Here is a 25,523-nt window from a genome sequence, read left to right on the forward strand (position 1 = left end):
TGCATGTTAAAAAGATCCCATAGTGCTGTACAAAAATGAGCTGGGAGTTCTGGTATTCAACATACTTCCCTTAAGTAGAAAAAGAAAACACAGGTTATAATTGGCCATTCATCTCATTGCAGTTTGTGGCACCTTGCTGTTTGAAAAATGGCTGCCACTTACCCACATAACGGTCACTGCACAAAGTAATTCATTGTATGTCAAGTGCTGGAGATGTTTCTGGGCATTGTAATAAGGTAACATATAAATAATTCTTTCTTCACATGAATTTTGAAGTAGCAGATGATGCAGAGCATATGTTTCAATAATGTGCGCGAGGGTGCAGACAATGAGCAGCAAAGTAACTGACTAGCATTTTGTTTCCTTCCCCTGGACTATTGTTTAGAATTTTAGTGTCTGCTTTGTAATTGCCTTTCTTCCTACTCAATGAGTAAAAGCTGTTAAACTGCCTTAAGTATGCATTACAGGTCCCATCAACTAGACCAGGCTAAAAAGTAACAATCGACTCTCCTGCTGTAAAATATGCTTAGAGGAGAATAAATATTAAGTGGGGTATATGTATAACTGGTGCTGCGATGTTTCCTTGCTAAGTTGTGCCTGTTTGGTATTAGTGATCCTTTGTACCTTTCTCATTAATAATCTTTGAAGGCTGATCATTGTCAGGAATCAGCAGTTCTGAACCCACGCAAATATTGTATCTGACACTCAACAGTTACTTCACATTAAAACATTCCTCACTTTTGGTGCTGCAAAATATTTTGAAATCAGTTTTAATGAAAATTCAAGTTGAAATATAATAAACTAACTTAAAGCTGCACTTGCCTCAAGTGACCAGTGTGTGGCACCTACAGACAGGATAGAATTGAAAATTGATTTCAGATAGTTCAACTCTTGCCAATGTCTGGACATTTTTTCTGATGTCTGCTTCAATTTACCATGCTGTTTCAACATTAGATCTATGGCACCATTTAACAACACAGTGTCTGCATTGGTGATTTTTATTTTTAAAAAAGGCCAAAAACAGTCTCTGTTGAAGTCCTTGCTGTGTTTTATGAAGCATTGCTTGGGTTCCGTGATCAGGTGGTAGCCTCCCTTGTTCTGAACATATACACTGAGACATGTGGATAGGTGCATGTGCTTATATGTATCTGTTTATAAATCTTTCCACAAGTCCCAGTTTACCTGAGCAACAACACATGTCCTGCCACTCCTACTATGGATTACCATTTGGTCCCTTCTCTTCATTCTACTCAACATTGGCGAGTAACATTTGGAGTCATTATCCCTATGCTTTGTGAAACACTTTGCATCATTAATTTTACCCCTTGACCTCTCATCCCTTTCTCCAACGCCATCCTAAAACCCATTCTCTTTTAACCAACTGCATAGTTTCCCCTTTACTTTACTGTCCCCCATTTCCTATGCTGTATCCGTTCTCCCTTGTAAAGGCTGTGTACCTGAGGACTGCTTTATAAATGCAAGTTGCCATTGTTGCTGATTGCATAATTATTTTCTTTATTGTTATGTTTACAATCAAATCATTAACCAATAAATTTACCAATTTACAATATTTACCAATACTCTGGTATATTTCTGACTGTTCTGAGAAAACTGGACTTTTTTTTTTGTAAAAATATACTTTATTCATAAAATATCTTCAATCACATTCCAAACCATTTCAAAAACAACATTACAAGGGTACAATCCAGGTTAAACTTTTACAAAATGTATCACCAGGTGCATCAGTACAAACAGTATTACAATCATTTACAGCCTTTCATTTTGATCTGTACAGCCCGAGGGGCTCTAAACAGTTCCCAGTCTCTCGGTGCGCTGTGGTAGAAAGGTCTTGGACAGCGACCCTTCCCCATTGCGCCTTTGCGGTAGCTGCCCCAAGCTTTAGTGCGTCCCTCAGCACGTAGTCCTGGACTTTGGATTGTGCCAGTCCGCAACAATCGGTCGGGGACAACTCTTTGTGCTGGAAGACCAACAAGTTTCGGGCAGACCAAAGCGCGTCTTTCACCGAGTTGATGATCCTCCAGCTGCAGTCGATGTTTGTCTCGGTGTGTGTCCCTGGGAACAGCCCGTAGAGCACAGAGTCCTGTGTCACAGAACTGCTCGGGATGAACCTCGACAGCAACCACTGCATCTCTCTCCAGACTTTCTTTGCAAAGGCACAATCCACAAGGAGGTGAACAACGGTCTCTTCCCCACCACAGCCACCTCGAGGGCAACGTGCAGAGGGGGTGAGCCTCCTGGCGTGTAGGAAGGATCTGACGGGGAGGGCCTTTCTCACCACCAGCCAAGCTACGTCTTGGTGCTTGTTGGAAAGTTCTGGCGATGAGGCATTCTGCCAAATGACTTTGACAGTCTGCTCGGGGAACCATCCCACAGGGTCCACCCTCTCCTTTTCCCTCAGGGCCTCTAGGACGTTACGTGCTGACCACTGCCTGATGGACTTGTGGTCAAAGGTGTTTTTCTGCCAGGGACAGGTGGTACGGCACGGTCCAACTACTTGGAGCGTTCCGCGGCAGCGTGGCCAGACCCATCCTTCGCAACACCGGGGACAGGTAGAACCTCAGCACGTAGTGACACTTGGTGTTTGCGTACTGAGGGTCTACGCACCGCTTGATGCAGCCACACACAAAGGTGGCCATCAGTATGAGGGCAATGTTGGGCACGTTTTTTCCCCCTTTATCTAGAGGCTTGTACATCGCGTCCCTGCGGACACGATCCATTTTCGACCTCCAGATAAAGCGGAAGATGGCTCGAGTGATCGCCATCGCGCAGGAGTCTGGAATGGGCCAGACCTGCGCCACGTACAGCAACAGCGAGAGTACCTCACACCTGATGACCAGGTTCTTTCCCGCAATGGAGAGGGAGCGTCGCTCCCACATGCCCAGTTTCCTTTTCACCATAGCCACTCGCTCCTTCCAGTTTCTAACGCATGCCCCGGTCCCTCCGAACCATATCCCCAGCACCTTCAGGCCGTCAGCCCTGACAGTGAAGGGGACAAAGGATCGGTCAGCCCAGTTCCCAAAGAACATGGCCTCGCTCTTCCCACGATTGGACTCTTTTAAAATGACTGTCAGCTGCTGTATGCCAGTGACACCAGATGAGCAGATCCCCCTAGGGCACGAATGCCTTCCAACTGTATAGTCAACCTGACAACCATAAGCCAATTAATTTTTCTGCAGTGAAATTCAGTAAAACTGAGCTGGAATGGAGCAGATGAAAAGATGCCCACAGTGGGTCCAAGAACAAAAATGTTGGGTAGGTTTAAATGTGTATTATGAGGGGTTTGGTGAGTCCTTGGGTGCGACTTCTTGTATCTCATCAGTCAAGTATCCAGGTAAAACAGTAGCACAAGCCAGCCCCCTGAATTTATATCCGGAACACTTTGTATAGTACAGGTTTTGATCATGGAGTATAAGGATGCCTTTCACACACCTGTTGTGGTTAGCAGAAATTCTGTCTTTGATAAAAGTTTAAGCACAATTGTCCTTTTTTTCAAGTGTGTAATTTTATTTTATAGTTGAGTTGTACAAGAGCAAAGAGCATGGTGGAATGCAGAATGACAAAGTAAATGCAGGTTATATGGTGCTTGTAGACCTAATGTAGATGCACCTTTACAATCAGACATTGAGGTAGGATTACTAGATGATAGGGCCAAGGTCACTCCTTGTCAGGGGCATTAAACACAGAGTTGTATATTACTGGGCTGTGGGCCCATTTATTATCTGCAGGAAGTCAGTTGCCTGTTGTTTTCCCCCAAGTACTGTTTCTTTACATCTATTAGTACTCTTAGTTGAAATTCCCAAGATGTCTGCCCTTTTTGCAGTTGTCCCTGACTGCACTCATAACACTTGCACACACAACGTTCTGCATTTATGCTGATGAATGCATTAGCACAGCCCAGCTAACAGAATGGCAGTCAAACCTTCCCCACCCCCATACTGAAACGGTAGCTGGGTTAGGTTTGGCTTTGAGGCAGCTGCTCACTTTGTAACATAGTGGAACTGCACGCTGCCTTGGGCAAGCAGTGCTTTTGTGTTAACGGGCTGAAATATTTGCTTTTCTTTCAATGTGGGTTCATGCTGCCGATGGATGGCTCTTCCTTTTGCATAGGCCTGAGTGCTTAAGCAAACGCAGCACTTTACTCACAGCAGGGTCTTCCTGATGGGTGGAGGGGGAGGTGAACAGAATCATTTCTTGTGCTGAGAAGCTGATGGGGAAGGGACAGCATTAGCTCAGGATCTGAGTCATTGACAGCCTGGATGAGGGGGCAGAGGTTGTGGAGAAAAGCAAAAAAATATTCCAAGTCAAGCAATCAATCTTGGGAGGAAATTAAATATTGCATAATCTAGGCAATTTTTAAAAAAATAAACTTTTTTTCCTCATTTTGATTTGTATTTTAACTCCTGTGTATGCTATTTTGTATAATCCGTTAAAAGTTACTTTTTTTGCCATAATCTGATCACTGAATAATTTACTACCTAAATAGAGAATTGGTAATGCAGCTACCATTAATTGCACCACTGCTTTTAAAAAAAATGTGTTAGCTAAAACGCTAGAAGGTTAGCGTAATTTGGTGCAAACTCTATCATTGCCCATGCCACCGTATGTTTTGCAAATATTGCTGTTATCTTACCAAGCAACTTATTTTTGCAGATCTGTTGCAGAGTTTTCATCAGGAGTGTTTCAGGGATATTGGTAAATTTATTGGGATGTGACTGCATCCATCAAATGCTTCCAGTGCATTTCAGTCATGCAATGCATCAAAAGACAATTGTAATGTCAAGGATTTCTCTTTTTGTTACAGACTTCTTTTAAGTGTATGAATTTCAAGAACTCTCATGTATATTTTATGGAACTCTATGCATTTCGATTGACAGTTATTGCAGGAAGGTAACAATACATTGAGCTTGAGCCCAATAGCTGGGCTATTCTCAACAGCATTAGTTTGCAAGTTTTCAGATTGGAAAACCTACTTTAACAAGGCAACCACGTAAAGTTGCTATCTCCCTACCTCCTTTCTGGTGGCATCACAACCATTCACACTGCGTCAGCTGTAGCTGTTGAATGGATTGTTAACTGCAACATCAAACTCTCACTGTTTCCTCAGCCATAAGAATTTTTAAAAATGAATGGCTTTGTGCATTTATGTTAATGGGAATGATGAGGTTTTTTATTACATTCTTCCAGTTTTCCCCTCAACCTTGTTCCCAGCTCAAGTAGTAGTTCAGTGTATTAATGCTACCTTCCTGCAACAACTGTGGTATCCACTTATTTCTGTGGTACCACTTCCAGTTCCTCCGCCAAACTGCCATTGTTGATGTGTAACCATTTACAGTGCCCTACAAGAGTATCATATCACACGTGCATATTCAGCTGCAGTAACAGTGATCAAGAGCAGGAACCCAGGTTCACTTTCTTCTATTTGCCCAGAGCACTGGCCTTCCTAATGATGTCATGAGTGGGCAGTAGCTAATTGGCACAGCACCAAGGGTCCTGGCTCTCGGGATCTTCTCAACTCCGCAAGCTTAGCTGGAGAGTGCAAGTTTTGAATCATTTTGGTTTTTTTTCTGATATAACTGAAGCCCAGCACCCAAGAGGACCATATCAATTGAGGGCTCTGCTAATTGGGGCCCTGAATGTGAGATCATTTTCTTTTAAATGTAGCCTGTAAAGTGACCAAAACTCAAAGTCGTAGCCTTGTGACTCCTTGTGGAGTCAGTAAGTACTATATAAAGAAATGGGGACAGGGAGTGGATTTCAACGGTGGAGTAGCAGAGTTTCTTCATAGTTAAATATTTAGTGATGGGCCTTGTTATATTTCTGCCATTTCTCTCTGCCATCATTCCACTGCCTTCATACAAGGCAAAATTGCTTATGATTCTAACTCAATTGCATTGTTGCAGTTCACTCATCACTGGAATCATAATCAGTCGGAAATGTCATCGTAAAATATCTCCCAATACCATTGCATAGTTTCTGTTTTTGTCAATACCTGCACAGTGGCTCTTCCCTGTATTATAAAGGTGTTCGACATAGCAAGGGTCAATGTGGGACTGGAGAACAGTACTGCCTGCCCACAGTGTGATGTAAAGGGTCATGCGACAAGGGACCTGGGGCAACCTTAAGAGTACGCAGAGACCTGTGAAGTAGTAAGCATGGAGGTAGCTCATAGTCTGGGCTATACTTTCTATATATGTATATAGTTATGTGTTATCAATAAACACTGCTGTTCACCCTTAAAAGCCTCTGAACCTCTTTGTGAGACCGACTGAGCAAACCCTTACAACATTCCCATCACTCAAAAGAAAAATTGAAACACAATCTCTACATGTTTAGTTATTTGGTACCCCTTTTCTCTAGGTGATGATAAAAGTAAGGATTTGGTAATTCTTTTGAGGTTTGGAAGGGTCTCCAGTACTGGAGAAATTCTTGTCTGTGTCCACAGGGAATATTCTATTCAGAGGTGATGTGCCCTCAGGTGGTGATGATGGAATAATAATGGTTAATTCCTGAGGAAGTTGACCGGTACTACCTGATATTAAGCACTTAGCTTCAATCTTTCATCTCGAGCCGTTGCAACCTGAAGCCTAAATTAATTGAACTAGGTTCCAGAGTTATCTTTCTGGGGCTGTTTTCCTTTCTGCATTAATGTTATTTGTCATGTTTCACAAATAACACAACCCTAAAACTGATCAATTTGTGTTTTTTCAGAGGTCAGATCAGAAGGGAATGCAGGCTGCAGAGTCTAGACCAGATTGAATAAAAAACTGTCTACATCTCCCCCTCCCCACTGACCACTCACGCAGCTCATGGCAGTTGGTGATGATTCTATCAGGAGGCTGATATCCATTTCAGCATCGAGTTTTGCCCGCTGCCTTGCCCAAGGGAATGCATATTATAAGTGGAAGAGCCTAGAGATTGAGGAAAGAAAACGTTAATTTATTTTTTTTAAATAAAAGGGAATGAATATAACTAACGAGCTGAGTGATTAGAATTGCCTTTGCACAATGAACTCTTTGGGTACAGCAGACTTTTAAGTTGCTATTTATGTCAGTTTTGGTGCCTGAGATCTCAGCTATTAAATGGCAACATGCATTTCTCAGATGCAGTGTTCTCTTTTGTTTAGATGTTTTTAATTTAAAATATTGCCAATGATGAAAGTGGCTAACACAGGCATGTTAACACCAGTCAGAGTTGGGCTGCGTTGTTTCACATTCGAGTGGATGCTTCTGTTTCTCTTACTCAGTCTCTGCTGCTGTTTGTATATTGTTCCTATGTTATTCTTTAGGGGTCCCCAGTAATCCAGAATTGACTGACAATGGAAGAAAGATAGATTCAATATGGTTACAGGCACCGTATTAAACGGTTCAACCTCCACCTAATAACTTCAGCCTTGTACGTTTGCTCATTCATCCAGCTTCCTGTTCCTCAGCTGAAATGTTGATGTTTAGTGACATGTTTTTAAATGCTGAAGTTGATATAGGATTGTCTGAACGCTGTATTTTTCCTGTTTCTTGGGCCTCCCTTATTTCTGCAGTATTAAGCTAAAGATGTTCAGTTCAATTTTCTTCAGTGGTGCTCAGGACACTTGTTCCTCCAGGATATCAAAACCAGACAAGACCTGTTCTGTTTTCCAGTGGTCTCATGGTTCAGGGTACAGCAGTATGAACCCTAGCAGGAGTTAGCTCCTCTAGAGAAGGAGAGGGAAAATAAAGTAAATTTGTCACATTTCTGTTGTTACACACTGGCTTTTGATGTGCGCTGTAGTATATTGACATGTAATTGAAGCATCAGAAATGGGTTGTGCCTGTAGTGGGCATTATCTGGATCTAACTGCCTCCAATAAGTGGACTTTCTTTATGCAATGAGCATTTCTATTTCTCTTGCAGATTGTGCAGGCCACCCTGTCTTGCTGCAGAACCCTTCGGCCTTGCTTCTCTGTCACAGTGCAATGGATCCAGAGACAGGGTTTCTGCAATCGGTGTTGTATGTGTGGCTGACAGTTCTTTTCTCCTGTACCAGGGCAGGTAAGCCATGCTACCCAATGTGTGATTTGCTTACTTTAAAGATTTTTTGAAGTGTCAAGGCAAATTGCCAACCACATTCCCACAGGCTAAAAGCAAAATACTGCGGATGCTGGAAATCTGAAACAAAAACAGAAAATGCTGAAAAAACTCAGCAGGTCCAGCAGCATCTGTGGAGAGAGAGAAACAAAGTTAGCATTTTGAAATGCTAACGAACTCTGTTCCTCTCTCTCTCTCTCCACAGATGCTGCTAGACCTGCTGAGTTTTTTCAGTACTTTCTGTCTTTGTTTTACATTCCCATAGGCACTGCTCCACAAATGGCAGAAAAAAGAAAATACCTGAGAGGGAAAACAGGCCAGTAAAGTTCACCCTTCTCATATCCACTTCTCTCATTATAACATCCAAGTGTAATTTAAGCATTCCAATATTGTGGCTCTGCTTCCCCATCCAGCAATGTATTCCTGGTTAAGAAAATTATTAACCACCAGCTAATTTTAAATTTATCAAGCTTGGTATTTAAGGGCTTACTGTTTGCAGTATTAACATTCAAATGTTTAATGGGTTTATCTGACATTTCTATTTAAATGGACCATTAACCTCTTTTTTTTTAAAATTAGTGCAACATTTGTATATGAATATATTGAACATTCATCATTCATGTACTAAAAGAAAAGTTATTTCTAGCATATTATGCCTGAATAATGGTAAAATCATAAACACTTCAACTGTGTTCCCTGATGCTTCACCTTGTGCGTCCAACCACGTAGCCCCTGAACTGTTGACAATTGCACCCAGGCAAACAGTTCTTTTTGCACTTGTATTTTTTATTGACACAAAATGCTGGAATTACAGGTCAATCAGTATTTAAAAAGGAAAGAGAGGCTATGGCGCTTTGCATATCTTTTTGCCGTGAGTTCTGATGAACAGTTACATACCCATAATATTACTTGTATTTTTCTTTACAATTACTGACTGACTTGTGTATTTCTTGCATTTTTAATTTCTAGGAGATGCAGTTTTTCCTTTTTTATGTCCCTTATTCACTGCTTCACCCTGTTTTAAGTTTTGTATGTCTGGAGTTTGGAAAGGGCTGTTGGTAGACAAAGCCTAACTCAGAATCCCAAGATCTCTCTGATATATATCAAATAATTTGAACAGGAAATTAACTTTTATATGTGACCTCCTCTCAATATGGCTCACAAAGACATTTAGCTTCTATTATCATGCAGACCAGGAAGGCCCCAGGGTTAGTCCCATGTCTGTATTAGTAGATCTTGGTCCTAACTGGAATGGGCAGTAGAATTGGCATCCATGCCCCTGGTCTAGAGGGATGTTAATTGTGTTATATTTATTGTGGATTCTAGTCCTTGTCCTGTGCAAATGATGATGAATCCCATTAAAAAGGGCCCACTGTTTCAGCAGGGTGATCATTTCAGAAGATAGAACAGTTTCTAACCCCTCTCTCTCGTTCTTCCTACACAGACCTGGCCCCTCAATTTTCTGCAGAACCCCGCTCCATGATACAGAAACTAGGGGGGCGGGTTCAGCTTCGCTGTGCTGTAGAACCTGCCTGGGCACGGATTACATGGCACTTCAATGGACAGAAATTAACAGACAGTGGGCAGAATGGAATAGAGATCCGGTCTGGGTCATTGACTATCTCAAATCTACAGACATCCCATGTTGGGAGGTACCTATGTGTGGCAAGCAGTTCTGTCGGTGCAATAGTGAGCAGACCTTCTTCCATTACCGTTGCAAGTGAGTATCATTTAGGAAATGGGAGGCACTTCGCTACAGCTTGTTTCACAGTGATATGCACTATAGTTTATGGGGAACCTTGGATCTGTTGATACTCTGTGAAAACTTGACCTTTAACTAGTTCAGTGTCCCAACATTCAGTGCACAGGTAGTAATAGAGCAGTCATTTAAGCCCACCCTTCTCTGCATACCAAGCTTCTTGTCTTGGTTGGACTGTTCAGTGCGAAGACACTCTCAGTACTTTATTGTGGCTGGGGAATGACAGAGATGTAGGAGCAAAGTGTCGTTTTTTTTGAAGCTGGAGAAGGCGGCATTTTTATGGATTGCTCTATTGCAAAGAAATGATGTCCCATTTTCTGAAGCTTTCCTTATCAAAGTAGTAGATGCGGAAGTTACATATGTACGAACAAGGAGCAGGAGTAGGCCACTCAACCATTCAAGCCTGCTCTGTCATTCGACAAGATCATGGCTGATCTGATAGTAACCTCAAATCTGCATTTTGCCTACCCCGATAACCTTTCACCCCCTTGCATACCAAGAATCTATCTAGCCCTGCCTTAAAAATATTCAAAGACTGCTTCTACTGCCTTTTTAGGAAGAGAGTTCCAAAGACTCGAGACCCTCTGAGAGAGAATATTTCGCCTCATCTCTGTTTTAAATGAGCGACCCCTTATTTTTAAACAATGACCCTTAGTTCTGGATTCTCTCACAAGAGGTAACATCCTCTCCACATCCACCCTGTCAAGACCCCTCAGGATCTTATATGTTTCAATCAAGTCTCCTCTTACTCTTCTAAACTCCAGCGGGCACAAGCTTAGCCTGTCCAACCTTTCCTCATAAGAAAACCCGCCCATTCCAGGTATTAGTTTGGTAAACCTTCTCTGAACTGCTTCCAACGCATTTACATCCTTCCTCAAATAAGGAATACTGTACACAGTACTCTGGATGTGGTCTCACCAGTGCTCTGTTGGTCTTGTGACCCCTGGGCAAGCAAGGAGAAATTTAGTCAGTTCTTGGCTGGAAAGTGGGAAAGTGAAGCCTGATAAGGACATCTCTCCCTGTTTGTGGTAGCTTCTTGTGTTGGAGTAGATTGCTGACGCACGCTTTCCAGGTTCATTAATGATGGATTACATAGGATATACAGCAGAGAAACAGCCGTAACCATTCCATACCAGTGTTTTTGTTCCACTCAAGCTTTCTCCCATTTTTTTCTTATCTAAATCTATCATTGTAAGTCCTCTATTTCCTTCTCCCTCAGATGCTTATCTAGCTTCCCCTTAAATGCATCTAGACTATTTGTTTCCACCAATCTGTGGTAGTGAGTTCCACATTCTCACCACACTTTGGGTGAAGAAATTCCTTCTGAATTTCCTATTGGATTTCTTGGTGACTATCATGTATTGATGGCTTCTTGTTTTGCTTAACCCCACAAGAGGAAGCATTCTCTCAGTATTCACTCTATCAAAATCTTGCATAATTTAAAGACCTCTGTTAGTTGCCCTCAGCCTTCATTCAGGGGTGAAGAGATCTAGCCTGTATATCCTTTTCCTGATATGTATGATATCATCCTTGTAAGTCTTCTCTGTACCCTCTCCAGTGCCTCTATCTCCTTTTTATAATATGGTGACCAGAACTGCAAGCAGCACTCTTAAGTGTGGTTAAACCAAGGTTCTATATAGGTTTAGCATAATTTTTCCTACTTTTCAATTTATCCCTCTTGAAATAAAGCCAAACGCTTGGTATGTGTGTTTTTTTTTTGTGTGGCCTTGCGAGCCTGTGGCGTGACTTTTAGTGATTGGTGTATTTGCACTCTGAGATTCCTTTCTATATCTAACCCACCTAGACTTGCACCTTCCAAGTAATAAGTGACCTCCCTATTCTTCGTACCAAAATGTACTACCTTACATATATTTTCCATTAACCATTAAGCTTGTGTTGTTTGCACAACTACAACTAAAGACCCTGTTGCTCCACTTACGCCTCTCAATAACCAAAAATCTTTTTTTTTTCTTTTTGTTTTTATTTTGCCTATCCCTATGCAGCAACATATCTTTTCAAGTTAGATTCTTTCCACGTCCTTGCTAACGTTTATCCATGACCACTCAGTTTAGGTGTTTGAGAGCAAACCTGGAGTTGACTTGCTTTTTTTAAATCCCCTCCCCTTCTCTGTGGCCTTTTCACACCTCCTTCCCCATAGGGTGGCATGGCTCAGATTGCATCGTAATGCAGCGTATTCTGAATAGGCAGTAACTGTGTGTGTTCCCTCAGCAAGTTGTTGGGAAAGGCAGGGAAGGAAAAGGAATGATGCTGAATTTTGGCAACTTGTTAGCTGTCTCTTCCAAGGACTTTTTGAGACATTTTACCCTGTGAGCAGATCTGGTCTGGACTTGGAAAGAGAAATCAATGGGAACAGCTATAATTATAAAAATAGAGCTGACTATTCAAAGGAAGGTGATGTTGAAGGAAGTGACCCTAGGAACGACCTGCTGAGTGGAGCACTGAAGGAAATGTTCCCTATCCGATAAAGAGATGGAGAGTGTGACTCTCTGTGTACATTTGCAATCCATATTCCTGTCCAAAATGATTTGCGAGAAACCTGCGATTTTTTTAAAAATTAAATTTTATTCCATCGAGGAACCGGCCTTCCGGAAAGAGCTTCACAGCCATATAAAAACTGTAATGGAGTCTAATTCCCCTGACTGTTTCTTAACCAGACCACACAGGCAGGCTGCATAACTTTGGCCTACAGTAAATGTAAGCATCTCCACTCCTCTATTAGTTTGACCTGAGTGCCCTGGAAGTATTAATAATGGATGCAGGAGACTGTTGACGAAAATGAGGCGAACAGAGCGAAGCACATTTAAAGGCATAGCTTATTGTGTAAAATTCCTAATTGTTTTTCTGTATAATCTTGGGCTGGTGTGTTGGAAATGAAATGTTAACTTGATGTCAAAAGTCTTCTCCCATGCCCACCCCAACCCCAAAGAAGACGCAAGCTATGTCTCAATAGAACCTCACATTTGGCTAGAAGGCTGCATTTTCAGAGTCTGTGACCAGGTCACACCCTGGAACCAGTGGATGTTCCAAACTTACTTTCTGCCTTTTGCCTCCGCTTCCCCCCCAAAGCAATGGGAAAACAAAACCACACAACTCATTTAATAAGAGCATTAAATATTTCTCAATTCTATGGTTTATTTTCCAGTTTTAACTCCTTTTTTGCCTGGCCCCCGCCGTCATACTCTCAAGGCATTGATTTGTTAAGGATCTGTGGTAGAGATCTCGGAACTCATCCGTGCAGCCAATTTTCTCCAGGCTAAGCAGCGTGGGCCGTAACTTCCAAGCTCCCCAGAATCATATTAGGTTGTGGGGGTCAGTGGTGGGGTACCTCAAAGATGGTCTGGGGAATCCCCTTCAGAAGTTCCCAGGTAAGGTTTGCACGGCAATTGCCCAGAAGTGCAAACTTCCCCATGGCAATTGCCCTGCACTGGGAACCATCTGAAAATGCAATTTAAATTGCAAACTTCAGATGGTTCCCACTTGGTTACACCAATAGTTACCTAGAAAAAGTTAGAAGAAAATTCTAGCCTATCGCACAATCCGACACCAACCGCTGCCCCAACCCTCGACAGGACTTCCTCTCATGGGACTTCCTAACCCCCTCCCATGGAACTCTTCTCCTCCCTCCTTCCCCCACAAATATTCAGACTCTCATCCGCCCGCTCCCACACATCCACACCCCCAAGACCCAACCTGACTCCTACACACTTAACTTATACAGTTATCTTCTCCCTGACCTTCCATGGACCTTTAAACTTACTGCTTTACAGCAGCTAGTGCTGTAAAAAAGGTGTGGCTTCCCTCTATTCAACTGAGCTGCACTCGACACTGGGGATGCACTGCACTACCTGGACCTTTCCCAGTCTGAGTCAGAATGTCGGGCAAGGCAGGATTTCAGGTAAGTAACTGGAATCAGAGTGGCAATCCAATGCTGGATGCCACTCAAAAGAAGTTCATGCCCAGTGTGTTTGTGCGTTGGCTGAACACTCAAACAATGGAGTTTCAAACCTAACCTGTTTCACTTGGCATTCACACATAGGTGTACTTTGTGTTTCAACCGGTTCCCAGATGAGGTCTTCCAAATTGTTATGCTGCCAGGTCAGGAGGGATAAACTAGCTCCCTTTCTTTATTCAACCCCCTTGGTTGGTCGCAATGAGGTTAATTTTAAAAGGATTCCTTCCCTCGTGGATACCTTTTCCCAATCCAAATGTATTTAAAAGGAGCCAATTTAACCAGGCTATCTTGAGTCAAAGATAGAGAGAGTTTATTTGTTACTAATCGTGAGAAAAAGTAATCAAAACGCAAAACACACACACATTAGAAATGAGAAATTGAGTCCAAAAATATAAGTTTAAAAAGGTACACGAATCAGTCCTTTAGCTTGTCCATGAGGAGTAGATGGTGAAACATTGCGGCAGTTAAGTTGGGGTGATTCCTGTAGCGCTGACTTGGGCAGTTGGCTTTGGAGATTCTTGGTTCTGCAGGTTACCTGAAAGGAGTTATCCTGTTTCCTTTTCGACTATGGCTTTGCTGACTTGTAACTTGCTTCTAGCAATCGGAGAGAAGACTTTTTTTTAACCTGCAAGCGCAGGGATGCCCATTTGGTGTTCTTCAGCTGTGACCTTCACAGCACACACACACATACCAGAACAGAACACCAGACTAGCACACAGAACTAATGTTGCAGATGGCTTTTTAAAACCTCTTTCCTTGTGTATTCCTGGAAGGGAAAAACAAACATGTCTTTCACCCAGGCCTGTTTTCTTTTCAACTCAGTTCATGTTCACAGTCTTGGATATAACTCATCAGGTGGTGGTTTCAGCTGAGGTGGTAATCATTTCCCATTATCTCCACAACCACAGGAGATTACAGTTCAATTTGGATTGTATCTTTTCCTTTGAAGTGCCTCTGTGTGAATTAAGCCACATCACATTTAGGTGCAACATTCTGTTCTCTCTGAACTAGTTGGTCAAGGAATTTTCCAGCAAGTGGTCACCCTACAGTCTCCGTTTTCTTGTATGTCCTTTTTTTAAAAAACACATGTCTTACTTAAAAGTTCAATATGCCCATAAGTAATTTGGGGATAGGATCCGTGGTCATGACATTTGTAATGGTGGATGGAGAGTTGGGGGAAGAGGGTTCACTTCGCAATCAGAGCATAAGCTTTGGCCAATTATTACTTTCCAGGCCATTGGTGCTGCAGTCCATTAGCACCCCCTTGGCTGAGATCAGTAAATTTTGTACAGCCTGGGAGCAAATAAGACCTTCATGGTTTGATGCCACACACAGGGTACCCTAACTTGTGATTAAGTATAGGGAGTAACTCTGTGATCTGACATTCCCAGTGCAAAGTGACACTTACATGGAGCACATAGCAGGAAATCAGGCACACATCAAAGCCAGTTATCCCTCTGGCCAAAACAAAATAAGCAAAATATAGTGCTCGATGTAGTGATGTTAGCATGGCAAAATTGCGTTCGTTTGTGTTGTGCACCTTGCAACACAGATCAACGAATATTGATGCACTTTTATAATGTCCTTCTGTATAAAACAGGTGTGTAGTTAGAAACAAAGCAAATCTTTTGATTTGTACTCCTAGGTGTGGCTAGATTGATTTTCCACCAAACCAAATCACATTTTGTGACTCTAAAGGTGCATCAGAGAAACTTAAGTGGGACTTTTAACCCCTATATTACTCTCCTGCTATCCAGGTCACCAGAATTGCCAAAGCTGGCAAATTTATTTTGATACTGCTACTAGTTTCTCAATAACTGGTTACTCAATATATGAATACAACAGCATTATTGTGGTGCACTTCCCTCCATTTACTGTTTATAGAAAACATTTGACTGAATGTAAGTAGGCATGATAACACACTACCCAGCACCCTGACTGAGTTTGTAGTTCTGTATTCCTAGAACAGTTTGCCAAGTTACTACTGAATCTGAGCATGAGTTCAAGAGGAGGGAAGCTGCTGTCTTTTTCAGTGCTGTTTTTCTGTGTCAGCTTTCAGTTGGACAATGAAGTCTGTCACAGTAAAATGGTTCCAAAGATGATTATACTTCTTTGCTCTGTCCTTGTAGGTGTAAACAATTTCCAGGCACCGAGCCAGCGAGTAGTTAAAGTGGATGAAGGAAGCACGGGCATCATAGAATGTCATTTGCCTGACAGTAAACCCGCAGCACTAATCCGCTACCGAGTGAGGGGCAAATGGCTTGAGCAATCTACAGGTAAGTGTATCTTGGCCTTAGAGCAGATGTGTGAATATACTACCTCTCTGCCTAGCCCAGTAACTTACTAAAACTTTGTATTTGAGGTATTGTGAGCAGTTGCTATTACCATCACCTGTCTCATCAAACACCCCCAGGGCAGATACAGCAACATAGAGTAAACCTACCCCTCCACTTTCCATTTTTTTACAATCCCCATGGAGACTAATAGCTTTTAAAAAGAAATTCAAACTTCCAGTTAATAGCTGAAAGAATAAATCGTCAAGATTTCATGTTTTAAGAAGTTTACTGTAGCAACAGACTAAAAGCACTATTGACTAAACACTATCTTTGCAGGCCACTTCTACTTTAAAGTAAAGAATGGAATCAGCCCCCCACCCTCCACTTTTTTATTTTTAGCCCAACTGAAAAAGCACATTTCACAGGTGTGTTTCACACTGTCCTTTATGTAGACATTCAATTTTCCCAGAATCAGTCCAAAGTGATTCTTAGCGCCAGAGGGTTTATTCTTGTTCTTTTTTTTCTCAGCCTGGTAACTTAGAATCTTAGAACTGTCTTTCACAGTGATGTTTTCTTTTCGCAGAGACTCTCCCTCCAGCCCAAGCTAGGTTGACTCTTCCAGCCTCATTTTAACTCCCCAAAAATTTGGTCTTTTCAATCCGAGCGCAAGCTTCCACCATCTGTATTCCTGGGTGATGAATCGTAGAGACGTTTTTGGCCTCTAGCTGCTCCCTCTATACTAGATCCAGATAGACTCAAAATACTGTCTGTGAATATTCTCAGAAAGCTTGTATCCTAATCTTTACAGTGGCTTCCTCTGCATCCTCCCGCATGGCAGTGTGAATCTCATGGGCCTTGTATCTAGGTAGAAATTCTAATTAACTATCCTTGAGAGCCCAACTGTCTTTCATCTTGGAACTAAATAGAAAATTTAAAGCATAACTGTTTACAACCTGGCATTATCAACACTTCTCTGGTACTTTGGACGCTCGGCCTCCACAGTTAACACACAGGCTGCTGTCATTGTTAAGCATAAATACCTTGCACTTTCTCCCAGTAAAACAGCCTAAGCCTTCCTTTGATCTTCAACATCAAACCACCTGGATTTACTGTCAGGCAGACTTCAGAACTGATCACATGACCCCCTTTATTTAACCTTAAATTTAAATACACAGTCCTAAAACGTAACAATCTTATAAACCTCATAACTGCAAAACATTAAACTCTCAGAAAAGGTACAGCACAATTTAGAAATGGGTATGGCTCTGTTTACACTGGCCCATCCATTATACATTCCCAGGGCACATACAACATGGATTAGGCACAGAATCCACTGCCCAAACAACATGCAGTCAGTTCAGAAGTGCGCCATCTATTCCACCAGTGTGATATTCCTCTTCCTCATTCATCAATCATTGTGACCAATCTGAGTGAGACTGAGAATGTATGTGTCGGTCATTGGCAGTTTTGTAGTCTGGATATGTTGCCACCTTGAGTTGAATTGAAAATGCCCTAATTCACTTCATGAAGGAATTTCACAACGACCATACAGGGAGAACTTTCATCCCAGTAGTCTGAGCCAAATTCAAAACCATACCGGAGAAGCAAAAAATTGGTGCTGTAAGCTTTGATAGACCATGCAGGCTCGTCTTAAAAGGACTGTACAATATTTTTAAAGATGTAAGTTTTCCTCATTCTGTGGTCACTATGCATCCTGCTCTTCACCCACACCACTGTACTTAATAATTGCCTGCAAGACAAAGCATAAGTGCTTCTGGGTGAGAGGGGCATGATCTGTCTGTTATTCTGACTGCTTCCTACCCATCCATGACTCTGTGGATTCATACAATTTTGTATGGGTTTAATGTCTACTGGTGGTGTACTGCTCAACATTTTAAAGGGTTTACCACTGCCTTAGAATAAGACAATTACCAGACCATGAGTGAATGTTTTTGGGATATGATTGGGACAGTATAGCTGCTGCGTTTCCCTACATAAGCCATATAGCAAATGTATTTCACTATGAAGCACTTTGAGATGGCTTGATGTGTCAAAGCACTATATAAATTCAGGTATTAGCAATTTGTAATTCAATTTTAATTAAAAAATTTGCATACACTTGTTATTGTATGTCATGTAAGCTTTTTCCATTATAAATTATTGTGTCCACATGTGACTATAAATATTAATATTAAATAAAAATATAATAAAATTAAGGACAGAATCCATGACTTTAAAATGATTTATGTTGACATACCTTGGTCTATTGCCCTTTCATCCCACTTCATCTGAAGTTTGCATTTACTCTTGGCTTCCTGCATCCAAAGCCACCAGAAATTGGCAAGTCTATTGATGTATTAAATTTGCGGAATATGTGTTTCTTTGAAAACTAAAAAAAAATTGCATTACTTGTTACTTGTGGGGGAAGGTGGGAGCTGTGATAAACCCTTTTAATGTTAGGAATGTCTCACACTATACAACAATTGCTATTTTATAATTAGATTATATCACCAAGTTTTTAAGCTTTTAAGCCAGTACATAGAAGGCCTACAAGAGAGGGGGCGGCCCTGGACTTAATTTTAGGGAATGAAGCCGGGCAAGTGGCAGAGGTATTAGTGGGGGAGCATTTTGCAGATAGTCATTACAACTCCATTAGATTCAAGGTTGTTATGGAAAAGGACAAGGATGGGCCAGAAATCAGAGTTCTAAATTGGGGGAAGGCCGATTTTAATAAGATCAGATATGATTTGGCCAGAGTGAGCTGCGAGCAGCTACTTTTAGGTAAACCTGCGTCAGAGCAATGGGACTCATTCAAGAAGGAAATAGGGAGAGTATAGGGCCAACATATCCAGTAAAGACAAAGGATGGGACCAACAAATCCAGGGAACCCTGGATGTCGAGGGATATACAGGATTGGATAAAGAGAAAAAGGGAGGCTTATGGCAGATACCGAGGGCTCAAAACAGCTGAAGCCCTAGAAGAGTAATGAATGTGTAGGGGGGAGCTTAAAAAGGAAATTAGGAGAGCAAAAAGGCGGCATGAGAAAATATTGGCAGGTAAAATAAAGTAAAATCCAAAGTTATTTTACAAGCACATTAAGAGTAAGAGGATAACTAGGGAACGAGTAGGGCCCATTAAGGATCATAGTGGTAATTTGTGTGTAGAACCGGAAGACGTAGGTAGGGTTCTAAATGAATACTTTGTGTCGGTGTTCACAATTGAGAGGGACGACGTGGGTATGGAAATCAGGCAGAAAGAGACTGCGATAAAATTAAAGAAATTAGCATAGAAAAGGAGGAGGTTCTAAGTGGTCTGGCAGGCTTAAAAGTAGATAAATCTCCAGGCCCGGATGAGTGTTGAGTGAGGCAAGGGAGGAGATAGCAGGGGCACTGGCAATAATTTTCAATACCTCTCTGACCACAAGAGAGGTGCCAGAGGACTGGAGGACAGCCAATGTAGTACCGTTATTCCAGAAGGGAGGAATGAATAAACCAGGGAACTACAGGCCATCACTCAGTGGTGGGGAAACTTTTGGAAGCAATTCTGAGGGACAGAATTAATCTACACTTGGAGGCAGGGATTAATCAAGGACAGTCAGCATGGTTTTGTTAAGGGGAAGCCATGTCTGACCAATTTGATTGAATTTTTCGAAGAAGTGACCAGGTGTGTAGATGAGGGCAATGCATTTGACGTAGTCTACTTGGACTTCAGCAAGGCTTTTGATAAGACTGATAACAAAGGTAAGAGCCCATGGGATCCAAGGCAATTTGGCAAAATGGATCCAGAATTAGCTGAGTGGCAGGAAGCAGAGGGTGATGATCGAGAGGTCTTTTTGTGGCTGGATGCCTGTGTCCAGTGGGGTTCCACAGGAATTGATGTTGGGCCCCTTGCTGTTTGTGGTATGCATAAACGATTTAGACTTGAATGTAGGTAAGTTTGCGGATGGCATGAAAATTGGTGGGATGGTAAATAGTGAGGAGGATAGCCTTAGATTACAGGAGGATATAGACGGGCTGGTCAGATGGGCTAATCAGGCAAATGGAATTTAATCCAGATAAGTATGAGGCAATGCACTTGGATAGGACAAACAAGACACGGGAATACACGATGAATGGTAGGACCCTGGGAAGTACCGAGGGTCAGAGGGACCTTGGTGTGCATGTCACCTTAAGTTAGCAGGACAGGTAGATAAGGTGGTTAAGAAGGCATAAGGGATACTTGTCTTTATTAGCCAAGGCATAGAATATAAGAGCAGGGAGGTTATGCTGGAACTGTATAAAATGCTGGTTAGACCACAGCTAGAGTATTGCGAGCAGTACTGGAATCTGCATTATAGAAAGGATGTGATTGCACTAGAGAGAGTGCAGAGGAGATTTACCAGGATGTTGCCTGGACTGGAGAGTTTTAGTTATGAGGAGAGATTGGGTAGACTGGGGTTATTTTCCCTGGAGCAGAGGAGACTGAGGGGGGACATGATTGAGGTGTATAAAATTGAGGGGCATAGATAGGGTAGACAGAAAGGAACTTTTCCCCTTGGTGGAGGGATCAATAACCAGGGGGCATAGATTTAAGGTAAGGGGCAGGAGGTTTAATGGGGATGTGAGGAAGAATTTTTTCATCCAGAGGGTGATGGGAATCTGGAACTCACGGCCTGAAAGGGTGGTAGAGTCAGAAACCCTCATAACATTTAAGAAGCATTTGGATGTGCACTTGCGATGCCATGGCATACAAGGCTTTGGGCCTGGTGCTGGAAAATGGGATTAGAATAGTTAGGTACTTGTTTGACCGGCGCAGACTCTGGGCTGAAGAGCCTTTTTCTGTGCTGTATACCTCTATGACTCAAGTTTGAGTTCTTACAGATGTTCAAAACACTTGCTGAATTTCTTTATCTACCACTTCTTCCCTCTGATTGAAATTTCTAATCTTTAAAGTAAGGATTTAAACAAAATAATTTTTTTTTTCAAAATAATTATTTTACAATAATGTGATTAAATATATTCACTGAATTTTCTTTTTATTATCTTCATTAAAGTTTTTATGAGAATGCCTCAGCTTCTCTTAAAAGCCTAGACTTGGACTTAATGTTTTGGCCCAGAGGAAATTTGTGGGAATGCCATGGGTCTGAGGCTGGTATCCCTGTTTTCTGACCCCTTGCAGTTTCAGGAGTTTCCTTATGTTGCAGCAGTCCTTTTCCTTACCATGCTGTTATTTTCCAGATAACTACCTAATTCTTCCCTCTGGAAACTTGCAAGTACTCAACGTCACACAGCAGGACAAAGGAACCTACAAATGTGCGGCATACAATCCAATCACACATGAGATGAGAGTGGAACCTACGGGACATAAGCTGCTGGTTAGGCGTAAGTGAGCAGCCCAGATATATTTTCACAATGTACCTAGCCGTGGTAATTGCTATTGGAGCCAACGCAGACAGCTAAAGGCATTGCTGTGCCTTTGATCTTTGTAGCACCTTGTTAAGGATGAGAATATTGAACTACTTGGTATGGTTGGTGCTATTGCCATTGCTGGTGGTGCAGTAGGCCTTTCTCCTCTGGATTATGGGTTTGAATACAGGCAAGACTGATGGGAGGAGTATGTCTCTACCTGCTTGTGACAAACTCTTACAAGTAATGACTTAGATGCAGTATTAATACTTAATATAAAAGTATCTATAGTTGAGCAGTAAACAGATATCTCATCTGAATACCATAAAGGTTGGAGTGAGAAATGAATGGGTCACACTGGTGCAAAGCGATGCTGTTCTGTAGTTAGGAGAAAGTTGCATTATTGAACAGTGGGAGATTTGCTCTCTCTCTCTCTAACCTATAGTAAAGCTGATTTGGGAATGATTGATATTGGCTACAAAACATGGTGAAATATTCAACCCACAGCACTGACACCCTCACCCTGATGAGGAAAAATGAATCGAAGGGCTGCAGTCACTTGTCCCTTTCTCAGTTTTTCTAGCTATCGTTCTGGAGACATTGACTCGTGCTGTGGTACTGTTTTGGGAACTCTGACCAGTACATATCTCAAGTATTCATTCTTCAGACAGGGTCAGAGAGCATCAAGCTGTTCAACTGTTAGGGGACTTGCATCCAGTCTGGTCCAACCCTGACACCTACACATGAACTTTTCAACTTTGAATTAAGATCGAGACTGAAAATTTCCACTAGAGTTGGGGCACTAAGGCGAATTGTAGCACCCCTACTGTTGCCCTGGCTGAACTCAGCACAGACTGGCAAATGAACTTGGTTTTTCTGACCTGTGTGGCACTTTTTTTTTAAAGTTAATCCTTTTTTAATCCATCACACGAGGCGACCCTCTGTAATAGTTCCTGCATATTAAATGAGACATGTTGAATATGCATGTACTAGACTATGACTCCGGTATTGCTCAGGCAGATACTTGAATGCCTTTGTCTGGGCTAGAACACTGAAAGCCCTCTTTTCCTACAAGTGGATTCAGGTGTAGAAGGGGATTTATGTGACTCACCTGTAAATTTGTCTGTTTATAAACTGACCATTTCATATTATAAATAAAATTAGATAAACTATAGAATTTGCTTCCTCAGTCACTTCTTAAAATAATGTTGAAATAGATAAATTTAATGTTTAGGCTAAGAGGCACTCACTGCTCCCCCCAACTTCAGTCAGGCACCCACATCCCCGAAATGCATGTGGAACACGATTACTATCTCTTCCCAGTGTGCTGGACGCCATGCCCTCTACTGCTCAAATGAAAAATATGGATCAATTATAATGGGAATAGAGAGCAAAACGGATGGAAGAGTGATTATCCTCAAGAATTAATCTCTAACCGGCTGTGTCTGAAAAACGACTTAGTACTTGCCTGATAAAAGCAACCTAAGGAAATGAGGGCCTAAATCTTGTTTTTCTAAGTCATCACTGTTTGTTTTTTTTATTATTTAGCATGGTTGCATCACCATTATTCAACTGACAAATAAACAGCTATTTTATCTGATGGTTCCATGCTCAGTCTGATTTATGAAAGGAGGCTTCAGTATTCAGTATTATCATCTTACTCATGTCTACCCTTAGCTTATATCAGAGCCTTTCCATTAGTTTCTCTCTTTCACATTCCTTCACTATTCTATTTCCCGCTTGCTCATGTTCCTCTGCTCGTTCTTTCATTTTCCACCCCATTTTCTCTTTAGTTTTCTTTTTCCCTTAAGTCTTTCCCTGTTAGTCACCCATTCTTTCACTTCACCTTACACACCCCAACACTTTACCTTGCACATACTCTTGTTTTTTCTGTAGCCTTTTTTCGCTTGCACTCCAGTCATTTTATTGCCACCTTAACAGCCTTTTTGCACATGCATTCTCCCCTTTTCTCTAATGTGCTCATTCACTTTCTTTCTTTAGCTGCCCACTGGACAATGAGTATTAGGGCGTGTACACACTATTTGGCCTAGCTGTTTTGAGATGGCTGAGCGCTGCTGATTGAAATTTCTCCTATCCTCCCCAAAGGCCCTACAAGCAATCCTGCACACATCATTTACCCCACAACCCCACAGAACATAACAGTGATTCGGCACAATCCTTTGATCCTGGAATGTGTACCAAGTGGAGTCCCAACCCCACGTGTCCGATGGCTAAAAGATGGTAGGGACCTGTCTGGGAATGAGAGATGGAAACTCTATCACAGTAACCTGGTTGTTGATCAAGCTGGAGCCTTGGATGTTGGTAGCTACTTATGTATTGCTGAAAATGGAGTCGGGGAGCCAGTGTCTGCAAACTACACAGTTACTGTTCATGGTGAGTGACTTTCTTTTTTATATATCTGTCCTTCCTCTTTTCCAGTTTCTTATCTCTTCTGCTGAGGGTGCTGGCTTATAATAGCCTAAGGGTTCAATGGTGCCAGCTAAACCCTCCCCTACCTCGCCACAAGTGGACATTCACAATCAAAGCTCACCCATGAAGAATGTCGGAAAAATAACTGGTGTGAATGTCAAAGATATTTGGTGTAACAGTTGTGCCCAATCTTGTCCAGACCCAATATTGGCCCCCTTGATCTCCCCAGTGCCAGCTGAGGCCATGAAAGGACAACTGGGAGCAAAAATCCATGTGGTTTATATTCCCTTAGGGCCAGAGACGTTTTGCTGGCTGGCTTTGCACAGATTGCAGATTAAAACTTTCTGCATGACTCAGGACTAAACAAACTCTGTGGGATTTGATCTACTAAGCAACTGAATTTTTGATTTTGTTCTCTGGTGGGTGCGCAAAATCAGAAAACTGGTCCTTGTTTTTACTTTTACGGGTAGCTGCAATATGATGAAGCCAAATACAGCAGTGACAAAAAAAAACCCTCTATGGCTGTCACCTTTGATCCCCCACACAGTAGTGAACAAGATGATTTCCCTTTTAAATGTGATTTTAGAAGCGTTTTAATTCCTTGGTGGACATTGATGTATAAGCCATGGGATCCTGACATGTTTTGTTGCTATGAGTCATTGCAGGGATTAGTTGTGACCTACAGAGTGCTAACAATACAGATCACTTGGTAGCTATTAGCTGTCTGAGTTTCTGCTTAAAATGATCCATAAGTTGTTGCAATCACCTGAGTTAAATTTACCATCTGAAATACAAAGTTAGCAATTACTGTCACCATTTAAAATAACATATAACATGTGAATGATTAAAAATACATACAAGAACAGCTCCAATTGAAATTCTACCCCACAGAGTGAAAAAGTGGGTGTCCTGTCAGCCTGGCAAGTGTACAGCATCAAGGACAGAGCAACCAAACTGAACAGGAACAGGCCAATATGGAGAGCTGGTTGGTGCAGCAGAGAGAGAGGGGCTGGTGAGGGCTCATTGACACTGAGACCCAGATTTGACACGTTGCAAATGCCCTGCCATTTTCAACACTTCTACTAGACAAACCTACTTGTATGTAAAATTATTTTACTCTTTTTTTTTTGTAGAGCCTGCTACCATTATAAAAGGGCTGCGAGAGCTGACTCTATCGATGGGATCCACAGCACGTTTAACTTGTGATTATCGTGGAAACCCATCGCCCAATATCACCTGGTACCACAACGCAGTTACTGTTCAAGCAGGCCTTCGACATTTGGTCTCTGGAAACAGACTGAAGATTGTGGGACTTATTGCTGAGGATGCTGGGATGTATCAGTGCTTGGTGGAAAATAGGATTGGTTCTATGCAATCATCAGCTAGGCTCATGGTCCAATCAGGTACAAAGCAGCTTAACAGAATGTTCCATCCACCCTCTCCCACCCCAGATGTTAAGCTCATTATCAGTCTGAATTGCATAATAAGTTTAGTTTAAAATACATTTGACTGTCCTGCGTATTAGTGCAGCAACACGTAAAGGGGATGCACTGTACACACTTCGTATCTGGCCAAAATTTGAATTGATTTTGTCCTACAACTTTACCTCTGTTGCCCCAA

General features: G+C 41.9%; 1 protein-coding gene across 4 annotated transcripts in view; it reads left to right on the plus strand.

The window, feature by feature from the left end:
* The window catches only part of cdon (cell adhesion associated, oncogene regulated), a 188,202-nt gene that overhangs the window by 111,250 nt on the left and 51,429 nt on the right, over positions 1-25,523 (plus strand). For all 4 annotated transcript variants that reach the window (XM_078531221.1, XM_078531211.1, XM_078531192.1 and 1 more), the window contains 6 exons: positions 7,908-8,045; positions 9,526-9,801; positions 15,943-16,089; positions 21,306-21,449; positions 23,580-23,867; positions 25,037-25,306. In XM_078531221.1, the coding sequence (XP_078387347.1) occupies positions 7,970-8,045; positions 9,526-9,801; positions 15,943-16,089; positions 21,306-21,449; positions 23,580-23,867; positions 25,037-25,306 (1,201 nt within the window). In that variant the 5' untranslated portion in view covers positions 7,908-7,969. The remainder of the gene's footprint in view (positions 1-7,907; positions 8,046-9,525; positions 9,802-15,942; positions 16,090-21,305; positions 21,450-23,579; positions 23,868-25,036; positions 25,307-25,523) is intronic.

Source organism: Cetorhinus maximus, chromosome 2, assembly GCF_964194155.1.
Source record: "Cetorhinus maximus chromosome 2, sCetMax3.hap1.1, whole genome shotgun sequence".
Lineage (NCBI taxonomy): Eukaryota > Metazoa > Chordata > Chondrichthyes > Lamniformes > Cetorhinidae > Cetorhinus > Cetorhinus maximus.